Source organism: Arachis hypogaea, chromosome 9 (genome assembly GCF_003086295.3).
Source record: "Arachis hypogaea cultivar Tifrunner chromosome 9, arahy.Tifrunner.gnm2.J5K5, whole genome shotgun sequence".
Lineage (NCBI taxonomy): Eukaryota > Viridiplantae > Streptophyta > Magnoliopsida > Fabales > Fabaceae > Arachis > Arachis hypogaea.
The window spans coordinates 115650812-115674306 of record NC_092044.1 but is presented as its reverse complement, the minus strand read 5'-3'; the positions used below and the strand labels follow the sequence as shown (position 1 = coordinate 115674306).

Sequence of the window (23495 nt, the reverse complement as noted above, 5' to 3'; positions counted from 1 at the left end):
ATGCTTCAAATTTGTCTTCGAAAAATACATTTGTCAATTAAAGGATGACATATTACAAACTAATTTATGTCATGTGTCATTGTTTAACTAACGAAGCAGAGTGATCTTTCAGGGATCATTTTAACTATAAACCGAAAATAGGAAAAAAATTATATAGCATATTTCCTTCATATTCCCACTATATATAATAACAGTTAACTCAGAGAAACATATGTTGACTATGGCATCTAAAATTTGTGTAATTCTTTCTATGCACTTGTCTCCATTACAGGACAAAGCAGATAACTTGCATTACTATCACAACCTCTTGTCAGCAATACAACATTTTGATGCGGTTATGAAGTCTAGGTCAGGGGTGGTGATGACTGATGACTTGTCCCCAACACATTTCTAGTAACAAAACTTGAGCAACAAACAGGGATGGCAACCATAGATATTTTGACAATATATTGATACATAAATTAGAATTAGAGCACAGTTCTATTGATTTTTCCCACAGGTACATACTCAGAAAAGTTGCATTGCTTCATGATCCTACAACAATTGCTAAGAGAATAAACAAAACTGTACAGTGTGCAACTCAAGAAGCATTAGAGTTTTCTTGGTGAACTCTTACAGCATTAATGACTTGGAAGATGCAAATTCAAAATACCGGTCAATGTCATCTCTTTTTCTTGTGATCCTCCGGGGTTGCCGGTTGCGAGTTCGAACTAAAAAAAAAAAAATCAAAGGGCATATATCCGGTCAACCTCGGAGTTGGAGAAATCTGAATGAGGCCAAGAGTTGGATCCGCTCCTCCTAGCTAGCTGCTTCTCCTTCTTCCTCATTGATCTGGTTCTCTTCGACCTCACGACATAGAAAGTCATGGTGCCAAGGACTCCGGATATTATCACTCCTCCAACTACTGTAACCAGGATTGCGGCCCACTCGTGCTTTCGACCCACGATAATGTACGAAGAGGCAATAAATGCCACTGAAGTACATACAGAAGCCAACCACATCAGCTTGTTAATCACCTCCACCACCCTTTTTTCTGCTTTAGTCTCACCTCTAACCAAGGTAATTTGGACAACCACAACAGCCAAAGATGTAAAAAGTGCAATAGCATTGAAGATGAAGAAGATTTTGAAAGTAGCATAACTTGCTACCACTGCTCGACCACTATCATCATCCCCACCAGGCACAGTGAATATAGCAGCGAAAGCAACTGTAGCGAATAATACAGCCACCACAGTCACCGAGTTTGTGGCATTGTTGATTCCTTCCCTATGGAGCTTCCTTAGCTCTTTGGAAATATTATGAACATTCTTGTTGGTTTTTCTGGTTTGTTCAAGTTGCGTGTGAACATCTTTCTTAATTTGAGTAACAGTTTTCCTCAGTTCATCCCTAGGTTGGTTGAGCTCATTAGCTCTAAGCGCACCATATTGACATAAACAGTCCTTCATGTCTGTTGACTCTTCAGAGAGGGGAAGATTTTCAGCAATGTCTAAGGCTGTTTTGTGGTCCCTGGTTAATGCGTTAACATTGGTGTCTGGCAGAAGCAATAACTCATTCACTATCTGTGGAGTAAAATGAGCAACAACTTTATCAGATTTTTCATTTGAGAAAATATCATGGATGGATGGATGGAATGTATGTAAATTCAAGAAAGAAAATTTAAATACATAAGACCCTATATTTCCAGACAAATTCATGCCAAACTATACTAAATCAGCAGCTTTATTTGCATTTTTAAGAGTTTATAATATTTGTACCCAATGTTCCAAGGTGGACAAGTAAGTAAACAGCTATAAGGCATATTCAAGTATCCTACTAGGGGGATAATAACACATTCTTAGTCATGTGTGTGAATCCCATAATACTAAAATCATTTGTGTTTCTCATGACCTCATCTATACGTAAGGTGCTTGTAAAGTTGTGCCAGTTTTGACATACCTCAACTCGCTTTTTCCTGGTAGCTACATGTAATGCGGTGTTGCCAAACTTGTCAGGAAGCATAACGATGGCAGCATCTGCATCAAGAAGCAATTTTACCACATCACAGCTTTGCCCTTTTACAGCCATATGCAATGCTGTCTGTCCTTTCTTGTCGGTCCTCCGTGCCAATTGTGGATCTTTACTGAGCAATGCTTTTACGATCTCTACATGGCCCTGGCGGGCAGCTAAGTGCAAGGCATTTTTTCCATTGGACCTAGCAATTTCCAACAAGCTACAGTCCTTTGACAGCAATTCTTTCACCACTTCTGTGTGGCCTCTTGTAGCTGCTGTTATAAGTGGAGTAGCATTCGATGGACCAACTGTTTTGCTTAACCCGGGATCATAATCTAGTAAAACCTGGACAATGGCTGCAAAAGAAAAACTATATGTATTAAAAAGGATGAGTAAGAAAGGAGTACGCACATATAGAATTTATGTTTAGACAAAATACAACAATTAAACTCTTATAGGAGAAGGCTCCCGACTCATGTCACCACAGAACATCGACATCATATACATTTCGCCTCCCACTCCCTCTCCTATTATTTTGTTTCTCAATTACCACAAGTGCCATAAGACTTACTTCCAATCAACCATGGGAGTCCAAGGGATATGCAGTCTCTCAACAAGAATACTTTTCCTAGAATCAGAACTTCCATTGTTGCCTCAGAGGTCTAAATTACTAATTACTTCAACCAATTCCTTGTGCGAATCAAGAATATAACTATTGCTTTTCTTTAGTTAATACAACATAAATAGCCAGTACAACTCACTTCATAAATAAAAGATCTACCCTCGGATGCAAAACAACAACAAAACTGCTTCGATATCCTACACCTACTCACAACTCACCTAATTGGACTAACCAGTTGTAGCAGAACAACTACAATTAAAATAGCATCTAACAATGCAATGAAATCACAATTCAGAATTCAGAAATTACCATGGTGGCCTTGACTAGCAGCAATATGCAAGGGATCAAAGCCAGATCGATTCTTCTTGGAAACAGTTTCTTTACTCGAATGCATCAACAACTCTTTGACAACATCAAGGTGACCCTTTTCAGCAGCAGTGAAGAGAGGAGTCTCTCCGAGCTCGTTCTCTTCGTTAACAACAGAGGCCCTCACCTCAGCGATCTCAGCGTTGAGTTCATCGCCGCTAAGAGTCCCAATAATCTGAGAATCGATGTCCAAAAGGATCTGCTTCACCGCACCAAGATCACCCTTTTGAGCCGCCAAGTGAAGCTCCGTGTCGTTGTGCCGCCCAGTCACCTGCTTCACATACTTCTTCTTCCCCGCCTGGTCGATTCGCTTCCCGGAGTTTGATAACACCAGCGCCGGCGCCGTCGCCGACGAAGGAGACGGAGACGGTGATATCTCAGAGATAGTGCTGTTGATGCTGTTCTCCCTTTGAACTTGAGCTCCTGAAAACAAAAACGAACACGAGGAGTAAACAAAAGAGGCAAAAGGGTCTCAGAAAAACGAAAGCTTTGTTGATTGAGAGCTGCAGATAGCGAAAAGCAAAGAACTTTGAAGTGAAGTAACAGAAGAAAGAGAAAAACCTGGTTGGTTGAGGTTGGAAGCCATGGAAATTGTGGAAGAAGAAGAAGAAGAAGGAGAGAACGTTTAGCAACTCATACAGATGAAGGAAGAAGTGATTCGATTCTGTGATTAGAGAGAGATGGTAAAGAAAAATGATTTGGGGAAGCAGACACACAGAGGAAAGTGAGGGGAAAGAGAGGGAGACAAGAAGGAGAAACACATTTTGGATATTCCTTTTTCTTTTTCTCTTTTTTTTTTTTTTGCTAATTCCATTTTTTTTTTCTGCAAATTATTCAACTCCGAAAATTAATCTGAGAAAGAATGTAACGTGAATTAGAGTTTTCAATTCTTTACATTTTGGGATATTAGTATTATTAGGGTTTAGCTAACATATATTATAAGGACGTATAATAAATTTATTATTAATAAAAAATTTTAAATTTTTTATTTGATAAATACAAAATAAATATATTAATAATTTTTTTTTTTGGTCAAGTGGATTGGACAACCCCCAATCCTAGGCATTACACCCATGTATTACACACTCACACACACTACATGGGTATTACTAACATGGGTTCTATATTCTTCACTGAGGATTCGAACCCGGGTGCAGCTCCCAGCGAGGCAGATGATGCTGCCACTGATCCAAGGCCTCGGCTGCAAATATATTAATAATTTAAATTTTTGTATTTTTAATAAAAAATAATTTATAATTTTAATATATATGCATAAGATACAAAATAAATAAACTCTTATTATTATTATTATTATTATTATTATTATTATTTAAGACAACTAAATATGATACTTTATTGAATAATAAAGAATATAAAAACTCTATTGGATAGTCATCAACATTTTCTTTCTAGCGATGAAGATTTTCAGTTTTATTGGTAACGCAAGCTAATATTTGTTGCTCAAAGAGACAAAGACTCTACTCTGAGAGTGACATAATAATATAGAAATTTGGATGATTCTAGCGATGGCAAGTGAAGAAAAAATTATTGATAAATGGATGTAAATTTTCAACATAGATATTTATTTAATGTAAACTAGACAATATTAAAAATATAGAATCTGACCCCCAAAAGAAAAAGAAATGTACTAATATACATCAGCGTTAATTTATTTAATGTTAAAGAACACAACATTAATTAATTTGATCATAGATAACCAAATATATCTAGATTACTGTAATTTATTTTGTGAAGAAGGAAAGGAAAGGTGTTAATACTTAATAGTCAATAATCGGAGTTTGATGAGATGAGACCATCAATTGAACTTAGCTGACCCATTTATAATGCTTTATGAGCGTGCGCCGTCACAATGGAAGAGTCTTAAGTCTTTTAATCTTTTAATTTACTTTATCTACTCCAAAACATCACAAATCACACATGCATCTCCTAATTGAAAAATGAATATTAGTTGAACTCATGAGTCATGACTCCATACTCCTCACTTCTCAGCTAATTAAACATGACTTGATTTGTTTGTAGCTTGAACCAGATAATTACAAATATAATAAAATTATCCAACCGGTTTGGGGACAAAAGACAAGGAATAATTGAAACAAAACCTGTGGGCTGGAGCGTTAGTCAATTAGTCATACACTATTCATATTGTGCTCTAATTCTGCACATTCGACAATTGAAATTTAGTATTATATTTTACATTTTATTCTTTGATATAGCCTAAATAATAAAAAAAATCAATTTTCAAGTGCTAGTGTTATACAGTTTTGGAAAGCCCAAAAGCGACACTGATCACAAAAATTTTCTTGGAAGATTACGATTTTAATTTGCAATCTATTATATGTCTCCGTAAAATATGGCGAATAAAGAATATCTGGACACACCAAAATCAATTGATATATATATTATTCTTAATGTATATTTTAGATTTCGATATATATTTCATATAAACAATTAATTATTAATTAGTAATTGATACATCTAATATGATTGATTTTGAATTCAGGTAACATATGAACATTAAAGTTAATAATATAAAGACTTAAAAAAATATATTCAGTTATATATTCAAAATTTACATGCAAATTTTAGTAGAATGCCTTATTTAACTTTAGGAAAGCTTCGAACCATGATTTACACAAAATGTTATATCTCTAGAAACTTCTTGTCTGAGCAGAGCCATAATATTGTAGTTCCAAATACAATCCAAACATTTCTATACGCGAAATACTAAAAAAGAAGTAATGAAGTTCAATCATTTGCAAGAAGAAACAATGCGTGTGTATTTATATTTCGTGAGATTTACATGCAACACAAACCCAGGTTTGACTTCAATAGCACCACGCTTTCATTTTAGGGTGTTGGAGTTGGAGGGTTTAACAACATAACAAACAAACAAATAGAATATCATGTGTATCAATGAAGGGAACAAGTCTTCCAACATAAAACTGGATTCTGGAGATGGAGCTTTCATCCTTCAAGGGTAAAATCAAATGCATCTATAACTATTTCCTTATCTGAATAAAATATATAAAACTGCACCGTCAAGAAGAGAAAGAATTAAGAGAAGTAATACACTCCAACATAAGAAAACTACAAAATGAGTGGATTTCAGTTCATAGAAATGGCAGACACCTGAAAAGCATGGAGTCAGATCAGGAGAGATCAAATCGAACGACGACACAAGTGATGTTGTCTGAGCTTCCTCGCGCATAAGCTTCTTTAATGAGTTCTCTGGACGCCACTTCTGCATCTGTGATATTTTGTACTAAAGACACTGCCTCCTGAAATAGTAGGGACGACATGTAGGCAAAAAACGAAAGCATTCACAAGGCTAAATAATCGAAACTAAAACTGAAAATCCAACTTTGAATCTACAGTGTTTCAAAATCACATGTGCCATGGGAAATTTCATGCATTGACTATGAAAAATTGTAAACACATATCCAAATTCCATCTCCCCTCTAAAATCAAGAAGGAAAGGCCTTGACAACTGCTACGAGTGCACATGTAGAGTAGAGAAATTTAAACATGAGACTGCTATAAACCTTAATACGAACAACTTCATTCACTTGGAACACAGCACAATTTTGGCTGATTGGCATATAAAATTATATCATGAAGGCCAAAAACTTCCTAAATTGCATATATACTTGCACTACCAAGGTTGTATGCAGCAAAAAAGAGGACACACAATGAAGACGGCAAGCATGGAGACTACCAAGTAAACAAGGTGCACATGCACATGTAAACATAGTTCAGCTTTGGTACAAAGTAGTGGCACTCAGCAGTGATTACCAAAAACATATGAAAGTTCACAAGATCAAGTGTGTCATTTATGGTTGAATATAGTATAGCTTGTAAGATGAACTCACCTTGTTTGATATGACATTCCAAAGACCATCACTGGCGATTATGATAAAATCCACACCATCTATTTCTTCTTCCTAAGCCAGAACAGTTGCAACAAGGGGGGAAATCAGCTGACATAATATCTATACATCACTGGAATACAAATGGGTGATAATCAGATGTATGGGGTTAACAACCTTAATCTCTGGGTCAGCAACAACGTATGGTTTAAGAAGTTTATCTCCAAATGCACGGGAAACAGCAAGAACACCACCAACTCTCCATGTCCCTGAATCAATAACCAGCTAGTAAACTATTTATTGCTATCATTAGTTTATTGCAAACCAAAATAAAAAGAATGGATGTTAACACCAGTGCATAATGAAACCCACCTGCCCAAATTATGAATCCCCCTGCCTCCTCAATCCTTTGACGCTCATCAGATCTATCAGGTTTGTGATCGATAGACAAAGGAACAGCTACAGTAAAACAATACATTCATATGTCATAACAGTGAAAAGCAGAAGAATAAAATAACGGGGATGAGGGATGAGGGATGAGGGAAGAGGGAATTATTTTGCTTGAGCTATTTTAGAGTGGAAATTTACTATGTATTTGACAAGCATATCACCAAAATTGGGCTAAAAGAAATACGCTGAATAATCCCCCTTCACTCAGCACCAAATTCAGATAAATCCCGCACATAAGTGACACAGTACCAACCTGTACCAGCTCTGGATGCAACTACTCTGGAATCGCCAACATTTGCAACAAGAATTCGGTCGCCCAACAACATAGCTGTTGATGCAGTGGACCCAGCATCCCTCTGATGGCCCTTTTCCTCATTGAGATAATCAACATCTGTTTGTTTAAATGCTTCAACTGCAATAACAAATCAGCAGGCAATAAACATACTATGTTTAGAGACCATCCATGTGGCAAATCAAACCACTATAGTGGCATATAATATTTTGCACTACAAGGTATATTTTATATGATAGTATTTCATACCAATAGCAGTCTTTGTGTCTTTGATAAAGTCAGGATGGCTACTTAAATTTTTAAACAGATTATCCTTCAGGTATTCTGCAGTTCGGGAACCTCCATGACCTAAAAAGAAGAAAAGAAATAAATTTAATAGATGCATGAAAAGGACATGTCAATGAGGAATAAACTGGACATTCTTCAATTTTAGTACAAAATTTGATCTACACAGGCTTAAAAACTTTCCAGTATTACAATTACTTGCTCCGTGCTACAATAAGCATTGGTGAATTTCTGTTGATACATGCTACTGTTTAGTCTTTAATATGGGTAAATTCCTAATCCCAATCTTATAAGAGTCTTACTAGCTGTCTTTTGCTGGTATAAATAATATGCTTTTCTCCATTTGGGCTAACCTATACCATGTATAAGTCCTAATTATGCTGCTCACTAACAGTTCAAAATGGAGAATTTCAGAAGATCATCCAACTGGCTCATTTCAAGTACTCTACTCTGTCTCATCACTTAATAACTGAACCCTAAAGGCCTTTTCCAAAAGATTCGAGACAACAGTCAAACAACATCAAAGCTGTAAAGACACACCATGAGTCCATAATTATGACAACAACATCTCACCAACGGATAAAGCCAGTGGCCTGGACAAGATCGCAACAGTAAGCATACAAGTTATAAAGGTAAAACAGAATCACCAATTTCTTAATGTTATGTCTGACAAGTAAACATGCTACAATAACACTGTAAAATGGCTATATTGCAACCGAAATCAATAACGCCATTGAAAAAAATGGAATGACATCAAGGCTAGGCTTCAGAGATATAGAACAGAAACATTACACATACCATCAAAAACACCAAAAAAGGCAACAGTCTGACCATCAACCTCTGATATCTTGGTCTCAAAAAAATCCTCCATTGAAGACCTTTTACCCTTGAAACTGGAATATCCATAGCTAAATCTTCCATTTCGACTTCCAGAGAGAAAGCTAAAATAAAAACCAAGCACTTCACACTCGTTTCAGTTTTTTATTTCCAATATTAGAGAGATCAAAGGCCATTAAACAACTTTACTAAAAAAAAAAAAATAAAAGATAAACAGATGGTGGCAAACAGAAATTAACTGAATTTCAAGAATCCCTAGTTTTTTCCTCCAGACCAAGATTACTTATAGCTGTTGACAATAACTTTGAATAATTGGACTAACTACCACTCCTTTCCATGACCCCTGCTCTACTCAGACATGCTTGCCTGGTATAAGATCAAATAACGTTTATGATTTAACCAGGAAACATTTTCCAAATTAGACAACGATCTTTTCACACGAGCACATACTAAATCGTCTGTTTTCCCAATTTTTTCCATCCTACATCCCTGTTTTGGATCATGGATACCATACTATATATCCCATTTTAAAAGCAAAGAAACTTATGGCTTATCTTAACAGCAATAGAGTCTGAAGTCATTCTATACATGTAACTTACAAATATTGACCAGATATTTATACCCAAATATTGTGTGATAGATAGTGATAGAAAAATTGGTTTCCAATGCATCGGTTATTTTCTTGAGGGATTTGGCAAAAAACTGGTGCAGAGTTTCTTAATTGCAATGACAAAATTGTAACAATAAAACAGTTAATAACAAGAAGCCTAGTTGCAACAACCGTAGAAAATGCTATAACCTAACATAGAGTCACATATAAATGAAATAAAACGTCAATTCCTTCCATGAAATTTTCAGAATGGCGGATAGGCACCTACCTTATTACATTTGGATGCGGTGAATTATGATTACAAATTATTATTATTATTATTATTATTGTTATTATTGTCGACATGTTAATTCACGTCGAAGCCTTTTGTTTTTTGGTTTTATTTCAAAGTCGAAGACATAACCGGAAATTGAATGAAAGACGGGAAGAGAATGAATGAATAAGGAACCTGATGCCACCACCGCTGAAGAGAGAATCGTGATCCTTCGACGACATCACAATGTTGGGTGCTGCCGGCGGTGCGGGCCGATCATCACTTGAAGAAGAAGAAGAAGAAGCTGCAGCTCGGGCCGCGGTGGCGGAACGGTCTTCGTTATTAGAAATCATTATTGTTACTATTCGCTATTTTCATCCTTTTTATTTTTTTATTTTTTTTATTTTTTTGGTTCTGGTTGTTCTTTTTAGCACCACCCTCTTCCTACCTCATTCATTCTACTACCCCCTCCTCTTTTTTTATTCAACATTTTCCGGTTTTCCCCTCTTCTTTTCTTTCCTTTATTTATTTATTATTTTTAACTTTTTTTTTTCTCTTTGTCGCTATGTTCTTTTTTTTTTGGGTCAGAGTGTCGCTCTGTCTAAAGCTAAGGCTATTACTGCTACGTGGGCCTCGGTCCGGCCCAATATTTGAATATGAGAAATTTTAGAAAGTTAACAATAACATAATGTCTGCTTCTTCTGTGTGCCAGTTTCGATCCAAGGACCTTATGGTTAAGAGCAATGCTAATAACCCTTAAGTTACTTGGGAAATTGGCACTCAAAAATGTCTCTTTGTCACTCAAAAGTCTCGGTCTCACATGTTGTAATCGATTGAAAAAATTTCCTAGCTACTACTATAAGTGTGGATAAGTGTGTCAGTATGTCGTGATATATAGGATTAAGAGTTGTATAATTTATCTGACAAAAAAATAATTATAGCATAAACTGACTTAGTAAGCTTTTTTTATTTTTAATTTTAAAATTTAAAAAAATAGAGATAGTGAAGAGTTAAAATTAGTTAACTCATTCTGTTTTTCCGGTAATTAAACTTGACAGTTGACTTTAACTAAAAAAACTTGACAGTTGACTACTAAAAAGAAAAAATGTAAATATTAAAAAATAATAAATAATTATTTTATTTTATTTAAAAAATTCAGAGTAATTCCTACTTCCGAAAAATAAAAACGAACACAATGTGATCGTTTATATATAGAATTTAATTTTGATGATATATTAATATAAAATTGTTTTATATGTATATTTAATTACATAATACTACATAAAAAAATAATTATCTTTTAATTATATTAATTATGTAAATGTAAATGATTATCCAAAAAAATAATGATGATTGTATAATTGAATAAAATATTTTAGATTTTAATTTTTTAAAGTTTGAATTTTATTATAGAAAGTAAAGTATAATCTTCTACCGTTAAATAGTTTTTTTTGTATTTATTCTTAATTTCACCTATAAAATAAATTATAAAAGATCACACTTTCCAGATCTAAATTCAAATATTTTACACTGCTAATACGTCAAAATTAAACTCTCTATATATATTCTTAGAAATTGTACCTTCAACGATCATCCTTATTCCTTGATGGTTGCTAGACTGCCTAGACATACATATTATTGGTCCATGCAAATTATATTTTAAGTCCTCAATTGCACATTGCACAACGTGCATGCCCCACTTTGTTGTGTTTTCAAACTTGTGATCATGAACCTAACCTGTGAGTCTCTCTTTGGGAAGTTTTTTTTTTCTTTCTTTATGTTGGGTACATTTCTGTATATAGTCCTTGATATTTCGTCTAAAACAAATTTAAAACCAAAACTATATATAGTATACATTGGCATTTTATAAATGTATATATTTAGGCAAATGCCTATACAGGACATTAATCAAACGGTGTACGTACATGGACAGAGTACAATAGATTAATTTATTTCGCCTCTAAAATATGTCGTTAGTTGGGGTTTTAATTCACTCCAACTATAATAATGAAATATATTAGCCATTTATCCTTTTAATAGAAATATATATGTTTTAAGGGCATTAAATTAAAATGGGTGATAGTGGTAGCAAGTAGCGATCGTACGTGGGCCCACAGATTCTACATGAGATAATTATAGTGCCATTCATAGCCATGCATAACCCAGTGAATCACCAATAATAATCTATCTTCATTCATATTAATTGATTGGGCTAACAAATACATAGAAGTAGAAGCTATTAGATGCTATTTTATATCTTTCCCGGGCCACCCTCTTTTTTTAATTAAGTGGTGACACATGTTTGTGATAATGCACAGTTGAAGTAGTTCTAAACCAATTAATTCGACTATATATATATATATGATGCGTAATTATATTGGTCACATTCTGATGCCGAATCTATTCCATAAGATCTTCGAATAGCCATAGGCACATAACACTACCAGAAATACGGTGATTAGCCACGGAAAAAACCGTGGCTAAAATCAAGAAAAACCGTGGCAATCAAGCATTAGCAACGAATGGGTATCCGTGGCTAACAAGGGCGACGCATTTTCAGTTAGCCACGGTTTTTGGCCTGTTAGCCACGGTTTTGTGACCCGTGGAGATATTTAAATAGCCACGGTTTTCACTATTTTAGCCACGCTCTAAACCGTGGCTAAATGACAATAATATAATCAACAAGTATAATTTTGCCACAATTTTGTCCGTGGCTAATATTGGTGGGCTGGGTTTTTTTGCCACAATTTTGCCCGTGGCTAATGTTAGTGGGTTATTTAGCCATGGTTTTTTCCGTGGCTAATCATAAAAGATAAATTAAAAAAAAATATATATATATATATATATATATATATATATATATAATAAAGATGCTACTTAGTACAAAATTATATCGTATAAAATTAAAAAAAAATTAGCCATATCCATATAAGTAGAATTCTTATTAATAAAAATATGAAATTTAAGTAATAATGTTGAAAAGCAAATATCCTGAACTAAATGAGTTTAAACTATTACAAAATCAAGTATCAGAATGCATCATTATTAGATCTCTAACGTTTTCATTGGAGTACCTACAAAAACATTCAAATAAGATTGTGTTATCTCTTAATTCATGAAAAAAAAATGTTCCAAGACATTATTTAAAATAATAGTTTAATGTAAAAAAAAGTAAAAATGCATACCCAATAAAACTGAGTTTTTATTTTCACAACATAAAACATATCATTAAACTCCTCATCAATCAATATATTATATATTGCTAGACTTATATCCTACTAAACAATTTTCAATTCAATTGTTTCATGTAAGTAAGTAAGATATCAGATTACAATCAAAATCATTTAGAGACAGAATTTAAAAATAAAAATAGAAATGTATTAGCAATTAACAAGATCAATATTTTAGAGTAGAAAGTTGAACTTACCAGGTAAATATTGAGCATATCGAGCATGCGGATCTTCCAGGTAAGTGTCCCTTGTTCCATGGCAACATGCATCCATTACTCTAAGTTACCATTATTCACATATTCATCCATTAGTAGCTTAAATACTGAAACAAAAACAAATAAAAATGCTATTGATAATACAAAGAAATAGATACTATGTACTCAGGAGTTGTGAGAGCATAGATAATAATTTAAAATGATTTACTTTGCTAAAAATAAATACCTGTTAACTCCCTCCAAGCAGGCACATAAGATGTTTATGTCTAACATGACCTATAGCCTCCACTTCAATTATGAATTCACTTTTCTTATTCTTTATTAAATAATTTCAAATTTCAATCACACAACAACTTCGCTTTAATAATTGAAAGAAAACAGTCTCAACTACTGTCTAGTGTTATAATGAAAGAAAGGTTGAAAGAAGCAAATCAAATAAAGTATCCTTACAATTTTTTAAGAAGTTTTTTTACTGCCACCTCATTTCTATTGATCAACGTATAGAATGCTTCTTACCATTCTTGGAAATTCCTTCTTCTTCATACATCAAACTAAAATCTCTCTCGTTTGAGATAGTTTGATCTACATTGATTAACATTATTATGATCACAAAATAACACTCATATAAAAAGAAATATTCACAAAGATTAGGCTCTTAAGTATATAAAAAATTACATATTTAAAGAATGGATGCTACCATAGTGATCTAAATGGTGGAACTTCTTCTTGTGAAGTGGTTTAGAATATACAAAACTAAATGTATAAAGTTAGACTCAAAAATAAGAAACACAAGAAATGATAAGAAATGTAAATAATAACTCTTATTTGCTACCTTGCTATGGCTATGAGCATTACCAAAATAATGTTGATTTTAGGAATTTTAGCATATAAAGGAGAACTAAAGTTAATTAGGAATATAATTAATCACATTAGTACGTACTACTAAGTAGATAATTATATTTATGCATTTAAATTATACTTTATACCAAAAATTCATTCTCTATACCATCAAAAGGATAAATGAATAAAACATGCAAATCCAAGACAATGCATTCATCTCCACCAACAACAAGAAGAGAAAATTTAAATCGACCAGTATTTTAGAGAGGCAAGATTCAGAGCACTACCTCCAGAGAGAGTGACAGTGAAGGAGGTGCAATGAAGCAACCTAGGGTTCCTTCAAGTCTTCTTCGCGATTTGCCGTAGAATCGGATTCTACCGATTTTGCTTGCTTCTTCGGCGACTCGAACTGACGGTACTCGAACTGCTGCAAATCATGGTCCTTTCTCTTCCACAAAATGTCTAATGCGATCGTACTCAGAATTTAAACAGGAACGGATTGAGCATAACGGATTTACTCTGAAAGTTAGTTGCAGGAGCTAAGAAATTACGGATTTGGAGAAACTGAAGAGAATGTTATTAGCGAGAGGGATAGGTTGCATGTTATCAAACTTGAATCAATTACAGGAACTAACAAATAGGGAATTTGGAGAAAAAATAGTGTGAGGAAGTTATCGTAAAAACTGGGTGAGTGGGCTACTAGTTACGTTTAACATTACCGCTAGAAATTTCATTTATCTTATTATAAATGTTAATTTGAATTTTGTTTAGTGAAATAACTATCATTTTTAATTTAGAATAAAATTTAATTTTAATAAAAATATTAAATTGTAAATTTTATAACTTTAAATTATATTTTAAAAATTTTACATACAAATTAGAATTTAGAATTTTGACCCGTTGAATTTAAAAAAAATGGCATCAATAAAAATTAAAATAAATAAACTTAAAACTTAAAAATTTGATACCTTTGAATTAAAAAAGAATAAAAATGTTGTACATAGTTAAAAAATGAACTTCCATAAAGTTTATTTTATTTTTTTTATTAAATTAATAAAATGTTAATAAATAGATAGAATAATAAAATGTAGTTATAAAACTAATATTCTGAATTTTAAGAATTAGAACTTTGTTCATTAATATTGCACTAAATTAATAGTGAATAATTAAATTAGTTATTATTCTAATCAATTATAGTTAATATTTTTTATTTTTTAGAATTAGCTAGAGTTATTTTATTAAAGATAAATATGTACTTTTTTTTGTACTCTTTTGATACTCTTTTTATAATTTTAACATTCATTTTTAATTGAATCATTTTATTTTATTACTAAAGTCTCTAAATTAATGCATAATGTGAAATTGAACACTGAAATTGTATTTGGCCAGAAAGAATACGAATAAAAAAAAGTGAGAACTAAAAAATATAAATAGTAAAATTGTATGTATATGAATTAGTCTTTTTTATTATATTACAATATGATTTTTATAAAGTAATGAACAACACAACCACACAAAAAAATTATTTTTAAATTAAGAAAGAAAAATTAAAAAAAGATTCGGAAATATGGCAGAATATAATTTTTCGACGGTAGCACTAGAAAGGAAGAAGGGAGAAAAAATTAACAATTGGAGAATTGGAAAAGCCTGCATAAAAATTGAGAAAAAGTATAAATTGCATAAAAATATTTTGAAAGAGATGGAGAAAAATGCCAAATTAAAGACAAAATTTTGAAGTAAAAATCGTTTGAATTCATCACGGTGATCATTAGGTCTGTGGTAAATGAGGAAAGTCATCTCAAGTTAGCCACGAACAAATAAAACCGTCGAAAAAATCCACAAAATTTAGCCACGGAGGTACAAGACGTTGCAAGTGATTATCACGATCATATAATTTGCCATTATTTTTTATGGTGGCTACTCCAATGAAGATTTAATGATTATCATCATGTGAAGATACATCATTTTGACCATTGGATGATAGATTGTAGGGCTTGATTTGATTTGAAGTAAAAGTGTTACTTTTATTTAAAATGTTGCTAAATAAATAAGTTACACTTTTTGAACAAGGATCATCATGAGAAGATGTTTTTGCCATCTTCATGGGAGTAGTTGCCATTTTTTATTCGTGGGTATCTTCCCGTTGGTAATACCCGTATTTCTGGTAGTGTAATAATAGTAATAATAAAAACGAATAACAAAAAAGAAAGCTCCAATAAATGTGCCAATAGGGACATGCAGCCTTAATTACCTTTCTTGACTTGGCTTCTTTTTGTATTGTATATTTCTTCGTCAATTCATAGGGCCACCACGAAAATAATGTAAATGTGAATGAAAATTTATTGAGAGTTTCTATTGATCTTTTTTCCTGTGGGTAGTAGCAAAGTACGTACGTAACCCATTAATGCTTTTACCATTCTTTGGTAAAGCCGTAAAGGCAGTAATATATATACTGCGTGCGCCTCATCATGCTTGTATCGTCTTTTATTTCTTACCAATGATTTTTAATGTAAGAAATTAAAATATATAAAATAAGAGATGTACACAAAAATAATATATATCATTCTACTTGCTTTCCCTTTAATTTGATGACCAACAATTACATATATATATATATAATAATAATAAAACTGTATGTTTAGTAAAAAAAAAAAAACTACTCACATCAAAATATTTTTTCACGTAAAAATAATAGTAAAGAATCATTAGATGGATTAACATGTGCCATCTTTAAATTCTTAATGATCGTCTTTACACGAATTTATATTTTTACATGAACAGAAACTTATTTGAATAATCAATAATAATTAAGCGACATTAATGGTGTTTATCCCAAAGAAAACTTGGTATAATCGAACCTAACAAAGCTAAGATCCTCATCGTTGATCCAATTGTACTTGTCCTTGAAAGGGTTGGCGAGAGAAGCAGGAGGATAAGAATCAATGGAGTCCTTCCACACATTCTGATCCGACAAATCTTTCATAACTTCCCAAACGCAGTTATTACACTTGAAACCAGCACCAAGGCTTATCATCAATATTCTATCTCCCTTCTTCAACCTCTTCTTCGCTTCCATGTACCCAAGAACGTACCACAATCCACCGGCCGACGTGTTCCCCCACCGGTGCAGCGCCATCCTCGCCGGCTCAAGGTCATACTCATTCAGCCTCATTCCTTTCCCGACGCCGTCGATAACCGCTCTCCCTCCGGGGTGCACGCAAAAATGCTCTATCCCCGCCTTGAAATTCAAACCTCCACCGCCAAGAACGTTGTTCATCAAGCTTCCCTTCTTCGTCTTATTCTTGTTTCCAAGAAGAATCTCGAAGACTCTCAAGGTTTCGCCTTTCTTGATGCTTTTACGAACACAAACCAGGAAGAATCTGACTCGTTCCCAGAGAGGGAGAATCTTTGGCGCCATTTCTTGGAGGTTAACGGTCAACGCTTGAGCTGCTGACTTGACCAGACTCTTGGTTAACCGGAAACCGGAGTGGCCTTGCTCGTCTTCTACCTGTATGCAGCAACTGTAAGCTTCGTCGTCTGCACCGTACTGTGTTCTCTGCATGTGCTTGAGTTTGAGGATTGCGCGGTTCTTCATGCTTGGTTTGTTAGTGAAGAGCATTGAACAGCCGCCGGATCGGAAGAGGCAGTTAGAGAGCATCATCATCTTGTCCCTCCCGCAGTACCAATGAGCACCGAGATCCTCCGTGCTAACCACGACGGCGATGGAGTTGGTGTAAGACTTAAAGATCTGTTGCACTAAATCAATCGCAACCACGCTCGCACTGCACCCCATTCCAGAGAGATTGAAGCTCTTAACATTCTCTCGCATCTTGTAGCGGTTGACGATTCTGGAGGTGAGGGAAGGCGAGGGGGAGAACAAGGAGACGTTGACGACGAGAACGTCGACGTCGGAGGGAGAGATTCCGGTGTTTTTGAAGAGGTTATCGAGGGTTTGGAACATGATCTCGTCGATCTCGTCGTGAATGTCTTTGAGAGTGGGGCATTCTTCTCTGCCGTCGAGAACGATTCGTGGGCAGTAAGTGTTCTCGCCGATGCCGGAGTTGACGATGGTTTTGAGGAGGAATCGGTACTCCTCTAAGCCAAGGTTTCTGTTGCGCATCACGATTCTTGTGCAGGAATCTGTGTCGAGTTTTGTGTCCTCTGGTGGCATGAAGCATTCATAGGCCAGCATGTAACATGATTTCCCTCTTCGATTGATAATGAGTAACTTGGAGAGGACATAGATTGAATACAACATTGGAAGGGAGAGGCATAAGATGAGAAGAACATCCATGGCTGCTCAAAAAGGAACAATGAACAGTGGTGTTCTTTTCTTTTTATGTATCTGTGTGTTTTCAAGGTGCAAGACTGCTACCTCTATATATAATAATAACAACATGCATAGAATTTTTAGATCATCTCCTTGCAAATTATATTTTTTTTTAAATAAGTTAAATTAAAAATTTTAAAATAATTTAATATGTTAGACTAAATTATCATCTAATAATTTTCATTTATTGACTTCACATGAATACAACTACATATAATTATTTATATTTATGTTTTACTTATTTATTAATAAAAAAGTATAAGGAGTCAATGGAATACTTGTACAATGTATACAATAATAGAGATTTATGGAGCATTAGAGATATAATCATTAATGTTACTTTTTTTCATTGGCTTAAATTTTTGGGACGAGTGATATCATGACATGGTATTAAAGATCTAGATCCAAAAGGTTAAGAGTTCGATCCTTGGTAAACAAATTATGATATTTACTTGTGGGAGTGTGCAATGCAAGTTGTACTATAGAGCCAATCACATTTCCTACATTCGCATTCACATGTACAAGTTGCATGAGTTTTCAACCAAAACAAATTAAACTCTCTTTTTGGACCAGACGATATTGACTTCTGCCTATTATACCTCCATTTGGGAAAATATATAATTAAATTAAAATGTTGCTTATTATTATTTGAATATAGTGCTAGTTATTATTCGTGCTGTACAAACAGGGTTCTCGTTGGAGTAGGTCAAAAAGTTATAAATATTCTAGCAGGTGGACCATCCAACAAGGAGCTATAGCAGCACAATTGTATGTGCACTCAAATTTTTTTGTGTGTAGATATAATAATGAAAAAACTCTGTCATCTTTATAGTTCTTTACGGACACTTGATTCGCATTTCAACTAACATCATCTATTGGGGTTCAGAAAATTTAATGACTCCCTAGGTTAAAACAAGAATCAAATCAAAATAAATTAACCAGCTTCAATTCGATCTTATATTAGTCTCTAGCTACGTACTTCAATTGTTTCATTCAGTTAGACATGGCATGTGCCATCTTACTTAGCTTTTAATATTGTTTGCTCTCTATTAAATTACATATATAGAAGCAGAACACCTTCACCATTAGGGTTAATTAGTTCATTAAATTAAATTACAGCTGATCAATGTCGCAAACAAAATCAGTTTATCCATTGGATCGAGAAATTAAATACATGAAGTTGATAGAGGAGAGGTTAAATGATTTGACTGATTTAACTAAATTTTTATTTAATGACTTTCAATTATCAATTTCACATAAAATTGACTTCAACTAAGTTTCCAGCTAAATGCACATGCGAGCAAGTTTGCATTCATTTCATTTCTTGCAATAGATCTTACTTTTGTGTATAAATTAACGTTAGTATACGCTAGCCAGTGCATACTACTCACGTAGAGTTATATATATATAAAAGACAAAGAAATGAAAACAAAAATGAGCAAGAATAATGGAAGAAATGGCATATGGCAGACAACTTGGCCTCAGTCACCGGATAAACACATTAACTACGAGTTATATGATCGACCAGCCCCGTCGGGACTAAATAAAATTAAATAATTATATATATAATCTATTTTTAAATTAATTATTTATATAAAAGTATATATCTATGAAATACAGACACTTCGTTGAGTTGCCGTATTCGCGTGTCGGACACATTTCGAACACGACATTCGTCCGACACGCGTGTCTGCCGTATCCAATTGTGTCTTAATAAAAAATAAAAAATTCTTCTCCTGACACACTTAAACACACCTAAATACCATCACGTGTCCGTGTGTCCAACCTTATTCTTAACATATATTGTTGAAATAAGTTTAGAAATAATATATATTATTATTTATTAAAACAAAAAATATTTTAGATACTTTTATATAGTTAAAAAAAGCATTAAAAACAGTTAAAAAATTATTTTATATTTTAACATCAATAAAATATCAAAAATTCATGGTAATTTATCTAAAAAATACTTTATATTCTATATATATATCGTGTCCCCGTATCTTATAAGATTTTAAAATTCGTGTATCTACGTGTCCCGTGTCGTATTATATCCTGTGTTCGTGTCAGTGTTCATGCATCATAGGTATATATTGTCTAATTTAATGATTTTTTTGTATATTATAATATTTTTAAAAATAAATACTCTTATAAAAACATATTTACGTGAAAATAATATTATGAATGGTTAAATAAATTTGTTAAATACATATACTAAATTATTCAACTGTTTCATAATATCATCTTTATCTAAAAAATATCATATACGAATATTCAACATTTTTAAATAAAATATATAACCATATTTATGTTTACTTTCCACCAGACACGCATCTAAAAAACTAAAACGGTTTATTTTCGATATGGTCGAAATATATATAAAAATGTGAAAGACAAAGGTATCATGAACACTTGTCCAGTACGCCTAACTCTGCTTAAAAAGACAATAACTAAGACGATATTTTCTGATATATATACATATATCCAGTAACAATAATTGAACTTACTCATTCCTTTAAGTTAGTTTACATGCATTGAGATATTGATGACTTCGGTGTAAGTGTTAATATAGGTAGTTAGGTACCGCCAGCTACTCCATTATTAACAATGCAAGCTTATTCAAAATTTTCTTTTTCATTTTATTAATTAATAATATGGACCAGCATAATAAAAGTTACTAACATGTTCGATCATATAGTGAAGGACAATTAACATTAACAGCGTCTCCTTTAAAGGATGCATCAGATCATTAGAATAGGGCCCCTATCTCATATATAGCTCATGATGAGAATTATTGATTCTTTTCAAGTTTTAATTATTAAATTGGCGAAATCAAATACCTAGCCAGGTTGCATTAAATGATTATTTAATTAAATATATTAATAATTTCATTTTATTTTTTTTATTTTTTATGATATTTTTAATTTAATAAATTAAAAATTAAGTCATTGTGAATCTTTCATTTAATTTTACGTTTTTTTTTTATTCGAATTTTCAATAATTATTTAATCAGATAATTAGACTAACTATTTAATTAATCCAAATTATTGATATTAATTCTATCTTAAAAATGCGTAGTTGGAACTGAAGATAATAATAATGTCCTACAATTCATCAATGTACATATGATGCACGTACATCGCCAACTAAAGAAAGAAAGAAAATTAATTAAACATTGTACTCATTTCTTATATATATTCATTAATTAATCACTAGCTAGTAGGTAAAGAGCTTATATAATCAAAGAAAGGTTTGACAATTAAACGATTATGTCTGATCACTTAATTAACGGTCGTTATTATGGACTATAATGTACAGGTTGATTATTAACTTCTTAATTAAGATCTTGTTGTAGACTACTTAGAATTTTTCTCATAAAGTTATGATGCATAATACAATAAACATAGTCATTATCAATTGAAAATTAATCTTTTATATTAATTAATCAACTTCGGTCCATATATATGCACGGGTAGTGACAAACACATCAAACACAACAAATTACTATACAAAGTCATATATAGCTGTAACCATACATTATTATTATTGTGCATGCATGCAGCATGAGTAGTTGTGATGAGGTTTAGATTGGAATCATGTAGGTGCAGTGGGTCTAAGAAAGTGTCTCTGTCCAGATGCATCAAACTCACTGAGAAAAGAGCTCACCCAATAAAATCAACGTTACTATATATTAAAATCAACCATCAATATATAATATATTATAATATAAAATAAATTTTAAATAAATTAAATAATATATATTTATATATAATTATACAATAATTTATTGTGTAAATAACATTTTTAAATAATAATACATGTACTTAATAAAAAAATAGATTTAATTACTCTATTAGTTCCTATAGTTTCGCAAAATTTTCAATTAGATCCCTATATTTTTTCTTTTTAATTGAGTCCCTACACCAAATTTTTTTTTTTTCAATTAGATTCCTACCGTAACAAAACCATTTGATTTAACGAAATATTTCATTCCTACATTGAATATTCTCTAAATTTTTTCTAAATTCATAAATTATGTCTCCCTTTTTATTTTGAGAAAGACAAAATTAACCTTTTACTCTTCTTCCAACTTTCCGTCTCCCTCCTCTACTCCGGTCCCTCTCTCTCACCTTCATTCTCACCATTTTCGTTCTATCAAAAAAAAAAAAAAACAGAACAGCCAGCTCCTTCTCTCTACCCTTCCCCTTCTTTTTCTTTGTCTTCTGTGTCTTTCTCATTATATATATATATATATATATATATATATATATATATATATATATATCTTTCTAGCTAGTAGTGCTTTCTCTCGATTGAATTTTACGGCCATAGTCAGAGACAGAAGCTTTGAAATGTCGTCATTATTTAGATTTTAGACATAGATTCGCATTTCTGCAGAGTTTAAGAACTGAAATCGGGAAGCTTTCTCCGTCTCATGCGACAGCGAAACTAGATTTAGGTGAGAAACTAAACAAAGTTAATCATAGCTGGAACTGTGTACATTTGATTCTCCTCATCGCAACTTTGCAGCGGTGAATCTAATTTTGATGTTCATTTCTATCTGCTGGCTATATCCTCTTTGATTCATTTCTTTTTCTTTCATTCCTTACGTTTTCTTCTTCTGCAGGAAATCGAAAACTCGCTTGTTTATTTTCTTCGGTTACGGTAGTTCTAGAAAGAATTGATTGTTCATCAAGTGTAAGTTTACGGTGAGAGACATTGATTTTCATTCTCCTTTTTTGTATTTACAACTTCTTCTTCTACCTCCTTGTTCGATTTTTTCACATTGTCTTGGTTTTAGAATTGGGAAAAAACAATTTGAATTTGGAGGCTCCGATTTTCAATGTAAAATTGGATTACCAAAAATATTTCAATAATATCTATGCCTCCCTCATTTGTTTGTCATCGTCCATCTTTCGATGTTGACTCAGTGAAATTGTAAAAGATGCTCACGTCTCACGCTTCACACAATTCTCATCGAACCTCTTTTATCCTTTTTCTATTTATTGAAAATTGTAGACACTTGGATGCACATCTCATAGACTATTAAGTTCAAAATTAAAGCCAATCTCAATTGCTTACATGAAAAAAGATGTAGCAAAATTGATTGTGTTAAAAAATTCTGATTATGAGTTCTGATTATATATGTGTTTTATTTGTAATTAAATGATTATGTCATGATAAAAATTTTATTTTTGATCATGTTAAAAATTAATTATGGCAAAAATTTTAGTTTTGAATTTGTGTTGTATGATCATTTCTGCTATGAAAGAAGGGAATTTGTTGGTA

At 32.7% G+C, this 23495-nt stretch overlaps 3 protein-coding genes across 5 annotated transcripts; all 3 read right to left on the bottom strand.

The window, feature by feature from the left end:
- Positions 1 to 421: 421 nt before the first annotated feature.
- Positions 422 to 3885, bottom strand: LOC112712322 (ankyrin repeat-containing protein ITN1). Its single transcript, XM_025765170.3, has 4 exons — positions 3539 to 3885; positions 2921 to 3400; positions 1936 to 2345; positions 422 to 1559 (listed from the first exon to the last, which is right to left on the bottom strand). The coding sequence occupies exons 1-4, from the start codon at positions 3561 to 3563 to the stop codon at positions 726 to 728; spliced, it is 1749 nt and encodes a 582-aa protein (XP_025620955.1). The 5' UTR covers positions 3564 to 3885; the 3' UTR covers positions 422 to 725.
- Positions 3886 to 5750: 1865 nt separating this feature from the next.
- On the bottom strand, positions 5751 to 10091 carry LOC112712320 (probable protein phosphatase 2C 11). Of its 3 annotated transcripts, none has more exons than XM_029289261.2 (9): positions 9787 to 10091; positions 8690 to 8832; positions 7856 to 7954; positions 7568 to 7726; positions 7237 to 7323; positions 7042 to 7133; positions 6868 to 6939; positions 6128 to 6276; positions 5751 to 6028 (listed from the first exon to the last, which is right to left on the bottom strand). In XM_029289261.2, the coding sequence occupies exons 1-8, from the start codon at positions 9942 to 9944 to the stop codon at positions 6148 to 6150; spliced, it is 939 nt and encodes a 312-aa protein (XP_029145094.1). In that variant the 5' UTR covers positions 9945 to 10091; the 3' UTR covers positions 5751 to 6028; positions 6128 to 6147. The 3 variants fall into 3 exon arrangements, with proteins under 3 accessions (XP_029145094.1, XP_029145095.1, XP_072060038.1); XM_029289262.2 differs by having other exon boundaries at positions 5751 to 6009; XM_072203937.1 differs by having other exon boundaries at positions 5751 to 6276.
- Positions 10092 to 16417: 6326 nt separating this feature from the next.
- Positions 16418 to 18290, bottom strand: LOC112712319 (3-ketoacyl-CoA synthase 19). The gene has a single exon (XM_025765168.3). It carries the CDS (start codon positions 18168 to 18170, stop codon positions 16704 to 16706), a length of 1467 nt encoding a protein of 488 aa, XP_025620953.1. The 5' UTR covers positions 18171 to 18290; the 3' UTR covers positions 16418 to 16703.
- Between the last annotated feature and the right edge of the window lie 5205 nt (positions 18291 to 23495).

Bases quoted from the DNA above. Each gene is read 5' to 3' on its own strand.
- LOC112712322 (XM_025765170.3), bottom strand. From the start codon at position 3,563: ATGGCTTCCAACCTCAACCAACCAG. The intron at 3,401-3,538 runs GTTTTTCTCTTT...TTTTGTTTTCAG, and splicing joins TTCCAACCTCAACCAACCAG to GAGCTCAAGTTCAAAGGGAG. The intron at 2,346-2,920 runs GTAATTTCTGAA...TTTCTTTTGCAG, and splicing joins TGCTAGTCAAGGCCACCATG to CCATTGTCCAGGTTTTACTA.
- LOC112712320 (XM_072203937.1), bottom strand. From the start codon at position 9,944: ATGATTTCTAATAACGAAGACCGTTCCGCCACCGCGGCCCGAGCTGCA. The intron at 7,955-8,689 runs GTATGTGTAATG...TCTTCTTTTTAG, and splicing joins CTTTTTTGGTGTTTTTGATG to GTCATGGAGGTTCCCGAACT. The intron at 7,727-7,855 runs GTATGAAATACT...TTGTTATTGCAG, and splicing joins AGACACAAAGACTGCTATTG to TTGAAGCATTTAAACAAACA.
- LOC112712319 (XM_025765168.3), bottom strand. From the start codon at position 18,170: ATGGATGTTCTTCTCATCTTATGCCTCTCCCTTCCAATGTTGTATTCA.